The following is a 12,416-nucleotide window of genomic DNA, read 5'->3' on the forward strand; positions in this document are numbered from 1 at the left end:
AAGGAAGGAAGGAAGGAAGGAAGGAAGGAAGGAAGAAAGAAAGAAAGAGAACTTGCCCAGGGTCCTACAAGTAGTAAGTGTCAGAGGAAGGATTTGAATCCACGCCTTCTAGACTTCAGCATCAACTCTCTGTCCACTATACCATGCTACCTTTTCTTCAAAGAGACACAAGAAATGTGATCATCTGAGGAAAATAGTAACCACAATAAAATGGGTTTTTAAATCATCACTAACTAAAATATCCCTGGAGGATGCTGCTGCTACTGATGGTCCAAAGTCTAATCATCATGTCCTCTGAAGTCTAAGTTTCCAAGCAGAAACATGACACTGGAGTCACTTAGCAATTAAGAAATGCCTTCGTTCTGCAGTGATAAGATTAGCAATTACTCTGATGTGAGAGCGATGATGATGTGGGCTGTTAGCCCACAGGCTGCCAGAGGGCTCAGACTGCATTGGCAACACCAATACCGCCAGGCGAGCTATGTAGTGGGATCTGTGGGGCAGAAAACTGCACATTTCCACATGGCTGAGTGAAGGACATATGGAAATGAATCAGAGAGGTCCTTCAGCGTCAAGCAGACTCAGATTAGAGAAGAGACAGAAAAAAACACTTGGAGTTTAATGCTTCTTACTTCCAAGTAATGAAGTGACTAAAGGCAACTTAACTGGCAAGAATGAAGAATGACAGCTAAACCTTGTTGCCAGGGGAGGCTGTAGAAGACACTTAAATTGAGCTATCCCTCACTGCACCTGCTCCAGAAACAAGCTGAACAGCCCTAGGCTGCCTACATACTGACTCCTGTCAGGGAGTTAATAAAGTATCAGCCCTGCTATGTTAATACCCACACACAATGATAGCAAATGTGGCTGTTTCTGTCCATCGGTGTGGGGATCACACTGATGTTCTGGGCTCCTGTGAATAATGGAGGATGTAGGTAATCTCCTGTTTTTACTTTTAAGAATAGCTTGGGGTCCACTTGAGCCTGGTAATTGATTTATCTGAGCTTTGATAATAATGAGGGTCTGGGGGCACTTCCTAGGAATCAGGAGTGGCACGCAGAGAGTATCATTCTTTTTTTGTCAAAAGTATGTTGAAATATCCTCATGGACAAAATGGAGAGATGTCCACTAGATAATAAACAATACAATTATGTGAGCTTGAACTTAATTGCATAACTAAAACCAAGAAAAAGAGAGGAATCTATCAGTTCCAACCTGGGGTTGGGGGAGTGGGGATAAGAGCGATGGGGGAAATTCACAGCCACATTGGTCTGACTTTGTCATTCTCTTCCTCAATAAACTCCAGGAGCTCCCAGGGGCCTCTGGCATAAAACATAAATTGTTTGATGTTTATAGGTCTTCACAGTCTGACTCCAACTAACCTTTCCAGACTTATTATGCATTGCTCCACTTCTTACACTCTATGTTTCAGTCAATTCACCTTCTGACTGGCCCTATACCATCTCTATCTCTAATACTTCATATTGGCCAACCCCATGCCTAGAATGCAGTTCATTCTCAGCTCAACCTCTTAGAATCTTCTGTTTTCCTTAAGACTCAACTCAAGCCTATTTTTCCACATTAAACCTTCATGAATTCATTCAGGTTTTAATGTCCTCCCTCTGCAAATTATGTTGTATTTATTTTGTATATATTCTATGTACATGTAGTACATAGAATGTAAGTTCCTTGAAGGCAGGGACTGTTTCATTTTTGTCTTTGTATTCCTAGCACTGCATTTGGCACCTAGTACATACTAAATAAGTAGATGTTGATTGATTGATTGATCGATTGATTGATTGATTGATTGGGTGCTGGTAGGCCTCTCTCCTTGGCCCTGTTCTATTCAAATTTTTATCAATGACTTACAGGAAGCCAAAAATAAAATTCTTATCTCATTTTTTGGATGACTCAAAACCAGGAGAGATGGTTAATACATTGTATAACAGAGTTGGGATCCAAAAATATCTCAGAAGGGTGTAATGATGAGCCATGTCAATAAAAATGAAATTTAATTGGGATAAGTATAAAGTCTTGAACTTGAGAGTTTTTTTTAAATGAGCTGTACAAGTACAGCAGAGATAGAAAAAAATTTCATGTAAAAAAATTGGGACATGATTTTGAAGGATTATAGGATCAATCAGAATCATCAGTAAGACATGGCAGGCCCCCCAATTAATGCATTATTTTTTAGGATGAATTTTAGGATGAACTGTAAGTAAATGCATTATTAAGTGCCAGACACTGTGCTAAGCACTGGGGATACTGATAAAAGAAAAAAGACAGTCCCTGCCCATAAGGAGTCTACAATTTAATGGGAGAGACAACAAGCAAACAAGCAATATATGGGATGAATTGGAAATAATCAACAGAGGCAAGGTATTGGCATTAAGGAGAATCAGAAAAGCCTTCTTGAAGAAAGTGAAACTTTAGCTAAGATTTGAAGGAAGTCAGGAAATCCAAAAGGTAGAGATAAGGAGAGAAGGAATTCCAGGCATTAGTCACAGTCATTTAAAATTCTCAGAGTTGGGACACGGAGTGTGTGAGTGTGTGGTGTTAGGAACAGCAAGGAGACCAGTGTCACTGGATTGAAAAGTACAGGAGAGAGAAAGGTGGTCAGGATGATGCAAGGACTCAGAACATGCTATCTGGTTATCAGCTGAGGGTAAATGGAGATAGCCTATAGGAGAAAAGGTGTGGTATAATATGATCTTGAAATATTTGAAGAACTATGCAAGAGAGAATAAAAATATTCTGCCCCAGAAAGCTGAACTAGAACAGATAGGTGGACGTGACATGGAGACAGATTTCAGCCTAATCTATGGTAAAACTTTCTAGCAGTGAGAATTTTTCACAGTTGTTCAGTAGGGAAGAGTTTCTTGTCAACGTAGATCTCAAAACAAAAAATTACCCCTTATCAGGGATGCTGCAGGGAAGATTCCCATTCAGGTAGAGGCTGGACACCTGAGGTCCCTTACAACTGTGGAAGTCTATGATTCTAGGAAGAATGGGAGAGAAGATAGAGAGTTTGAATGATGGGAAAACATTCAACATTTTACTTGTACCAAATCCCTAACATCATGGGAAGCAGTTGGTGTTTACTAGAAATCAGTGCCTACAAGGTCGCTAAGCTCCAATATTTCAAATGATAAAGGCTCTATATAATCTATACTGGTATTTTCCTTCAGGTTGCCACTCTCCTTTCATCTCTCCAAAATTGTGGATGAAGTCCTTGATTGGGCATTTGAGAGCTGGAATCAGGGAGCCCTTCAGGACAACTTTTTTTTTTTTAAAAGCAATTGGGGTTAAGTAACTTGCTCAAGATTATACGGCCAGTTATTTCTGGGTGTGGTGCTAAGTGTCTGAGCCCGGATTCGATCGCCCAGGTCATCCCAACACTGGGGGCCGGTGTTCTTACTCACTGAGCCACCTGGCCGCCCCCAGGACAACTTTTTACAATTCTTCAGAGGTTATAGGAGTCAGATTGAAGTCACAGTTAATCTAAGATCATCTCTTCCCATGGGAGTTCCCTAAGGAAACCCAAAAATAATAGCTCCAACTATCCCCAGTGCTCCCTTAATTGCTTCCATAAGATCTCAGCCACTACTGCCTCCATCACTTAGCAAGTATTCTCCCACTAACTCAATCTCAATGACCACTCACCCATTACCATTATTCCTTCAATAGGCAGCTGTGCTTATTTATTTCTGTCAAGTATAACTGGATTACCTTTGACTCTAAGCTCCTTGAGGGGAGGGATTCAGCCTGTCCTTTAAATTCTATACCACCCAGGTGCTTTGTGTCCTGCCAATCACAACTTGGAAGATTCCCAAATACTTGTTTCTTGAAAAGAGAGCACCAGCTTTCAAGGACGGCTAATTATATATCTCCATTCATTAGAAATGTCAAAAATAAAGGCCAAGACCAAAAGGTGAGATATTAGGGATTGTGCAAGAAATTAATCCTGCAGAATCTAGTTAAAAGAAAAGAATTAACATCATCCAAATTAACTGGAAGCATTCATTGTGTCTGGTTTTGCTTGGGAGGCTGAAAACACTGGACTGATTGTCCAGTGGAAGACCAGGAAAACCCCAACAGAAATACAAGATATATTCACATAGCCAAGAAAAGGGAGATGGGTCCTGAACAAGAGTACCCAAGGAAGAGAAAAATGGAGAAAAAGTCAGACTCAGATTCAAGGAAGGCTCAGGGAACTGAAAGTAAGTGGGAATAATGAACAGAATGGTGGATTTGCAGTAAGGAAGGCCTGAATTTGAATCCTGCCTCACACATTTAGTAGCTGTTTGACCCTGGACAAATCATTTTACCTCTCAGGCCCAGTTTCCTCACCTGTAAATGGAAATTACATTAGCACCTACCTCACAGGGTTGTTGTGACACTCAAATGAGATAACACGCATAAAACACTTTGTAAATCTTAAAGTGCTATATAAATACTAGCTATTATTATAACGTGGAACTTCAGAGAATCTTGTGATTAGCTCTGGGGGAGAAGGGAAATCAGTGGTTCAATTTGTGCCGTTCCTGAATTATTGACCTCATTTTTTACACTTAAATTCCCCAAGAGTCATATAGCCCTATGCCACAATGGCCTTTATCCCAACATGAGAAGGCTTTGTCTCTTCGCAAAGCCTCCTACAAGTTCCGAGTTCTGTCTCTGCCTCCCTAGCAGACATGATGCTTGGTGATATCTTGGAGGCATCTACAAACCCCTCACTCTTGCCCCCTCATCTGAGCAGGTAGTAGAAAGAAAGAAATGGGATAAAGGAAGTCTACTCCCAATCTCACTAGGAGTTCATGGTCACTGGACAAAGGCTGGGGGAACTGAGGATGTCAGATGGATTCAATACCACATGCAGGATGCCATTTCACAAGCATGCTGCCCCCCTGAGGCCCTGGTCTCACTGCATTTCCCCATACACACACACACTCAGCACAGGTCCCTTTAGGCATCAGCACTGACAGCATGCAGGCCATGAGAGGACCAGTCATCCAACCCCAAGGGACAGAGTTGGCTGCCTACATTTTTCCGTGCTCCACTTTTGGGGGAGGAAGAGATTGGAGAAGGAAGGGGCCAGAAGGGTGGGGAAGAAAGTTCAGGGCAAGCAGGAGAATGATAGACATAGTCACACACCAAGACAATAGAAAAAGACATGATAGAAGACATGGAAAAGTCTTATGCTCCTTAGACAAGGTTGTCAAGAAGCACAAGCTCATAAGGAATTGGGTAGTTGTTTGGGTTTTTCCCACCATCTTGTCCAGTCTGCATAGGGGATACTGAAACTGGCCGGGGAGCCAGGAGAGGGAGGGTGGAGGGGTGAGTATCTAACACTTCTTCTCTGTGTGGGTTGGGACCTCCCTGAGCTTCTCAGAAGCTCCCCCCAGCACACACGGAGAAGAGGCATCCCTTTTGGTCGATGTAGGCCGCTTACACATTAGTCTAACTGCATAGTAGAGGTTCTAGATTGTCAGACCTCACCGAAAACAAACAGTGTAGGGTCAACTCACCCGGGAAGGTTTACTTTTGAGCTTTCAGAGAAACCAGCATGCAAGTTTTCCTTTAAATTTTAAGATTGTTTGGGTTTTTTCAGCTCTGGAAAGTGGGAAAACCATCTCATCTTTCCTCATCTTTGCCACCACCAAAATGAATAGAAATTTTCCATCCTGCAAGGTTGAAGCTTTGTTTAGGGCATTACTTAAGAATTGATCCAGGCAAGAGAGCAGGATACCCAGGAGGGTGGCTATGGACCATTATCCCAACAGAAGCTGATGGATGGCTTGAGAATGCTCTCCAAAGTCTTCCCTCCCCCTACATCTAGTACCTCTATTAAGCAGGGCAGTATTTAGAACAGAGGGGAGCAGGGCAGAAAGAATGGGCCGTGCAGCAGTGGGTTAGTCCGTGCGACGCATTTCCCGTGGTACCTAGAGTTTCCAGAGCAGCATCCACACAGAGACTCTTTGCACGGTTTGCTTTTACTGGAAATGAGGGGAGAGCACAAATTAGTTCGGGAAGCCAACGCCAAACAGGACACTTTCATTCTGGTTTGTAGATGCATCAAAGGAGAATTAAACGCCATCCTTTTAAGGGCCAGGCTTATAGCGGAGTCTGTACTGAGCAGCTCCCTGGATGCAGGGTTCAATTTGTTTAAAAGAAAAAACAAAGAAGAAAGGAAAGAAGAAAGGAAGAAAAAAAACAAACCAACCAATTCAAAGACTGAATAGAGGGCACTGCTCAGCCTCCAGTCCAGCATCATTGAGAAAGTCCCTTCATCTTACCATTTACTGATTTTTGGCAGCAACTGGCTTCAGTAAATGTAGTAAGGAGGACTTCAGATCAATTGTTCTACCTACTTGGAAAAAAAAGGATCTTTTTTCCCAAAAATTTATATATACATTTTTTTCTCTCTAAAGTCAGAATTCAAGTAAACATTTCTTTTAACTTGTGTATTATTTTTTGCTATTTTCATGCTGACAAAAAATAATACTTGGGATTGGGCTTTGTCAAAAACTGTTTGAGAATGCCACAAATCCTGCAAAGCCACAGAGCTAAGGAAGGGAGAACTCAGAGGTTCCTTCGTTTGAAGCTCAAACGTTTTGGGGAAGAAGGGGGAAAAGTGCAATTCAGCTTTATTGACCGGTTAACACACCAACAAAGCTTTACAGATCCGGCCAAAGGAGTCAGATGTTAATGTCACCTTGGCCTCTCACGCCATCTGACGCTCCCAAAGCCAGGCCTCCCCTGTTGTGGAACAGCTACCGCTTTTTATAGGTGCGCCAAAACAATTAGACAAAGCTGAAACTCAAGCAAAACTCGATATCATTCAGGAGGCAATGGCAGAGGCGTCATTGGGTGATTTCTCACAAACTAATAAGAGCTTTAATGCAGAGAAACCAAACCTGATTCCAGTTTGAGCTTGGAAGACCACGGACATGTCACCTGGGTCATAGAGGACTTTGCAGACATAACTTGTTGCTTCAAGGAATTTAGCCCACATTGCAATATAATCCACCTCTTTCCCTCCCTCTAAAGACCCAAAATGTTTATCCACTTCCCCAGAACAGCCCCTGGTACAGGTACAGGTTGACTAGTACACCGGGATCTAATATATACTCTTTAAAATTCAAGAAACCTCTGAACAGTATATCACGCTTCCTTGTTGGCAAAGAAGGTCTGTCCTTGCCACACTTTCTTCTCTGATGGGGGAGCTACTAGCAGCATTTTCAGATGCCCCTATCTCAGTACCAGCAGCTGAGATCATCAAAGTTAAGCTGTAACCCAAACCCATACTTCTTTTATCTAATTGTTTTTTTTTTTTTAAGATTACTAACAACAACAACAAAATTCCCTTCCTGAAACATTTGAAATTTAATTTGGGTATGTGTAGCAACCTAGAATCCAATTAAACTATAAGCTTAATAATTAACATGATCCCTTTAACAAAGAAATATTAAAATCCCCAAAATCTGTTTCTTCCATCTATCACTTGGTCGTGGATGCCTTGGATGACTTACTTTCCTGGAGAACAGGAAATTCACTCCATGCAAGGAGGGTTTCTCCTATGTCAGCCCAGGTCTACAGTATCTATGTAAGTTACTGTAAGCTCCAAGTGGGCAAAGGTTCCTTTGAATGGGCACTCAACCATATGGCAACCAGCATGTTAGCTTTAACTGATACTAGATCTTGCTACTTGTTTTATCCTGTACTATTGTTTTACAGTCAAATGTTTTACCCAAGAACTATCCTCAATGGTTCTGAAGATTTGGTGTTTTCAGAGAACAAAAGCAAGTTGGAGAGAAGGTCAACATGGTAAATCATTGTATATCGTTCATGACTCTGAGGGCCAAGTCTCTGCCTCGTGGAGAATAGTGCAAAAGTTTCACATTTGGGCTGGCAGGCAGTACTTCTTCACATCCCACCTCCCCATTCTGATCTGTCACCTGTTCAGATCAGCCAAAGGGAGCTCTCTGCACAGCCCCAGAGCAGCTTATAGCCTGCCCTCGCCCTCCAGGTGGTTCTTGAGGGTGGCACAGTAATGCCTACACAGACTCTCTGCCGAGACCAGACAGTACAGAAACATGACTAAAACACCTAGATTCCACTTCCTCAGGGCAGTGCTGCCAGAGGGCTGTGGAAGGGTGGGGAATGCACATAGAAAGGAGAAAGAGGTGAAGTCCCCAGGTACATGGGCATGGGGAGAGATTGATTCCTTACCTCCCCAGTCCCAAGCACAAACAGATGAGTCAGCAGGAAATGAGATGGGATGAAATAAAATGAAGGACAGAGTCAGAGCATTCCACCAATTCTTAATGAAGGACATCAGAAGCCAGGCAGGCCCTCCAAGACCTCAGGCCATAGCGATGGTGATATGAGGGGAACTGGATCTCTAGAACAGATTTGGAAGCAGGACACTAGAAGGACTATTTATCTATCTAGTTTTATAAATGATGTCACAAAACTAGCCTTCTTAATCTGTTTGAATTTTTGCAAACCTAACCCTTATCGCAAGAAAGGGAGACTTGTCATAAATTTCACAGCACAGCCCCTGGGGTCATCATGACCTCAAGTGGCCATAATCACAAGTGAATATTCTCAGCATCACACAGTTCAAAAGGTCACCTATCTGTGTCCAGGAAATAGAGTTTTGTTGCTGCAAGTTGGATTTTATTGTATGTAACATCTCTTGCCTTTTCAAAGGCCAGTCAACTTATTTTATACCACAATCTGGAATAATTGGATTTGGAAATATAAGCATGGCTTCTGCATAGATGGCTAGAATTCCAGGGCTCACCCAGGTCAGGCTATGGGGATGGGACTAGAGTGAGCAAAGAAAGCTACCGGGAATTTTCTCCATAAGGCTATGTGCCCAAAGGGAGCAAACTGATAGCTAACTTGTAGCTCTAAAAAATACAAGTTCTCCATGGAGCTAGGAAAACCAATCTAAAGGATGACAGACATTCAGATTTCATTTCTCTTCCTGGAACAACAATGGCATGTATTAGAGCACCTGCTAGGAGCTGAGGATTGTTCCAGGCGCTAGGCGGGGTTCTGGAAGAGGGATATACAGGATGTCACCTATTTCCAGGAAGCAAAAAGGGAACCATGAAGGAGGGTTTCCATAGCATCACACTATGAAGAGGACCAGATATTCATGATCAATTAGCAACAAACCTGACTTTGTGAACAACCAGCGCTCGTGACATCAGAATCCCTGTTATTAGGGCTGATTTTTGTTATTTAGGGAAACCAGGAACTCATTTCCATCAGGCAGCTAATTAATGGAAATTGCACACATGCAGGGGAATGTTATTTCTTGCCATTGTTCAGAAAAGCAGAATATAAGACTTCCACTAAATATGGGATGAGGCACCAGTCAAACATGGCAAAACCAAATCACTATTGATTGGTTTCAGGGCACCAGCACCCTAAAAACCAGATGTGCCACTTACCTCTTTGCTTTCATCTGGGGAAACTAACCTCTCCACTACCATGATCCTGGACTTAGGCCAATCTCAACTATGCACTCTTTCTCAAACAGCCTTGGGACTCCTAAGTGTACCAGACTTGGAAATCTACAGGGAAAGGTTTGGGTAAACTCCTAAAACATGCCAGAATCAGTGTAAGCTTACAGAGTACTACTGGAGGCCAGGAAGGATGCATCTCATGGGAAAACACATGGGAAAGAGGCTGTGCTGTGCTAGGAATAAGGAAAAAGGAGGAGGGGGAGGGAAAAGGAAAGAATCATACAGAGCACATTACAGAATGTCATCACAGGAGCCAGTGGTATGTCCTCACCTTTAATCCTGCCTTCAGTGAGAGCCACCTCATCTCAAAGAGGACAGAGCAGAAGTCAGAGAGACCCAAAAAAGGGCAATGACAATAATTAGAAGTATTTGGGGTGAGGGGAGGTGATATATTCCAAATTGGGGTGGGGAGAGAGAAACAAAGAGACTGTCTAGAAACTACTTGGAGTAGAAAATAGCAAGTCACTGTAACAAGCAACACAATCCTGAATAGCCCAGAGAAGGCCATTTGGACACCTCATGATCATTCTCACAACACAAGACCATGGGGTCAGGTGGGAGAGACTAGGGGAGAGGAGAGAGTGTACTAAGGCAACAGAGTTGAACTAGATGAAAGGGAAGATCTGACTTCACACAGAAGGAACCTGGAAAGCACATAGGGATAAAACCCAAGAACAGGGTTTGTATTCATTCTCAACTAAATCTGATCACTGAGAGGACCGCAATGTCATTCCTCTTTTCTCAGTCAGCCATGGGTCTGCAGAGGAGGGAAGGCATAGCACAATGACCAGAAGGAGAAGTGCAGCAATGGCCATGATGGACCTGGATACCAGTGGTGACTCTTCCAGCTGGGGATGAAACACAAGGCTTGCTAGTCTTCCCAATTCAGGACATAGCTGTTGTTTCCTTATGGGAAAGCCAAAAACAGTTTTCCCCAATGTACTATCAACTGTGTAGGGAAGTATAGCTGGGGGGCAGGTTAGCATGGAGAACTGGGCCTAATTCTTTCCTCTTAAGCCCCTAAAGCCAACATCAGACCTCACATTTATGGAGCCAAGCCTCACATTCTTACAGAAGCTGACTGAGGTGGGAGTGTCTGATGAGTTGGCTCTCCTGTTGAAGCACAACTCAACTATGAAAACATGATCTTGGTGACTGGCATTATTTAGCAGCTTGTGGATTGAGCACTTTGGAGGCTATGGCTGCACACATAAGCTCATATAAGGGAAAAAAAGACTCAACTGAGAGAGGACACAGCCCAACAGTCTGTTTGAAAAATTGTCCTCATTTTTCATGCTTAGGGGAACAAAAGAAATTTTATTGCTCTCTCCTCTCAGCCATGGGTCTGCTGCCAAGGCTTTCCTACTTGGGCACCAAGCCCCACACCCTCCCATGATCATACAACCTCTAGCAGCCCAAATTACACAGAACCTTACAATGTCAGAGCTGGAAGGAGCCAAAGATATTGTCCAGTTGGACTCCTTCATTGTGTAGATGAGGAAACTCAGGCCCTAGAGAGTACAATAGTATTTTTCTTTCCTCTTGTAATATATGTTACCTTTTACTGACTCTTTCAGACTAGGGGCCAGGAGAGAAAAACAGTCAAATTCAGTAACTAAAGAGTTCCTCAAAAAATGGCCTATATCCTTAGGAAGAAACAGGGGACTTCCTAGATGACAGAATATTTGGCTCAGAATTTCTAGAGACATTCTGAGCCTGTGGTTGGATTTTGGTGGGGAATGGGGAGGCAGGGGTGATATATCACACAGAAAGAAAGTCCCTGGGGCCTCTAATCAGCCACTCCCTGATTTGGACAAGCAAAAGCCAAAATGAGAAAAACTCATTCTGGCATCATGCATTCATGGCATCTGGCAGACAGTTTTTCTTAGTCCACTGTGAAGATACCCTTGAGTCATTGTCTCAAGTATCCTTTGCCAAATATACTGAGCAAAGATTTCTCCCCAGGATACAGTTCTCATAGCCCCTGGAGTAGAAGCTACCCTAGTCCCACACCCACCTACCCACTGGTCAGGAGAAGGGACAAACTCACTACCTAGAACATCAAGGAGGCCCTAGCTTGACTTTAGTTGGCCAAGGTCTACACGAGCTGTGAAATCTCACTGTGTATATACACATATATTAGAAATGGGGTGAGGTCTTAAAGGAAAGCTCTGCCTCAGGGTCATGAATAGTAGCAGGCTAGACCAGAAGCCTCTTCACCACAAGGGGGTAGGAGAGGTGACCCTGAAAAACAATGTGCAATCTGCCATCAGCTGTCCCCAGAGGCCCCCATCCACAGAGCCACAAAATAATTCCAGAATACATTGAGGAGAAACAGTCAAAACAAAGGAAAAGTGATTTAAGGACCAACATCACCATTGTGCATGTGATACAGACAGACGGACGTACACACGAGCACAGTCACACAGACACCCACAGACCACACAGTGAGAAGCGCACACACAGAGCTTGTTCTGCCCAGGGCACTCAGCTCCCTTTGGCTGAATACACCACAGACGGAAAAGAGGGCTTGAGGTAGAAATATAAATACACACACAAAGGGAGCAATATACCAGATAGAGCATGGGAAGGCAGGAGATATACAGACCTTGGGGATGGCTCAGGCTGAGCTTCTTTCCTTTAAACAGAAGCAACAGTAAGTTAGTAGATGTGTTCAGCACAAAGGGCACAAAATTCTTTCCCCATGTATAACAAATGGCAGCCTCCACCCAACAACCGGTGAGCCCTCCTCAAGAAGACTGACTATGTAGGCCCGCCCCTGACCCCCTTTCCCCTCCCCCATTTCACTCCAAGAGAGGAGTGGTTTTTCTTTGTCTTCCCAACAAGAGATTAAAAAGACACTTTATGCAAAAA

The 12,416-nt window shown here is 43.2% G+C and overlaps 1 protein-coding gene across 3 annotated transcripts in view; it reads right to left on the bottom strand.

Annotated features, from left to right (window-relative positions):
- The window catches only part of KCNQ2 (potassium voltage-gated channel subfamily Q member 2), a 165,594-nt gene that overhangs the window by 27,233 nt on the left and 125,945 nt on the right, over positions 1 to 12,416 (bottom strand). For 2 of the 3 annotated variants that reach the window (XM_069072604.1, XM_069072605.1), the window contains one exon: positions 12,151 to 12,180. In XM_069072604.1, the coding sequence (XP_068928705.1) occupies positions 12,151 to 12,180 (30 nt within the window). Of the gene's footprint in view, positions 1 to 5,942; positions 5,997 to 12,150; positions 12,181 to 12,416 lie in introns of all 3 variants that reach the window. The other variant, XM_069072603.1, reaches the window with a different exon arrangement.

Source organism: Petaurus breviceps, unplaced genomic scaffold, assembly GCF_028583685.1.
Source record: "Petaurus breviceps papuanus isolate PSGF00001 unplaced genomic scaffold, PetGlider_PUasm1.0 90847, whole genome shotgun sequence".
NCBI lineage: Eukaryota > Metazoa > Chordata > Mammalia > Diprotodontia > Petauridae > Petaurus > Petaurus breviceps.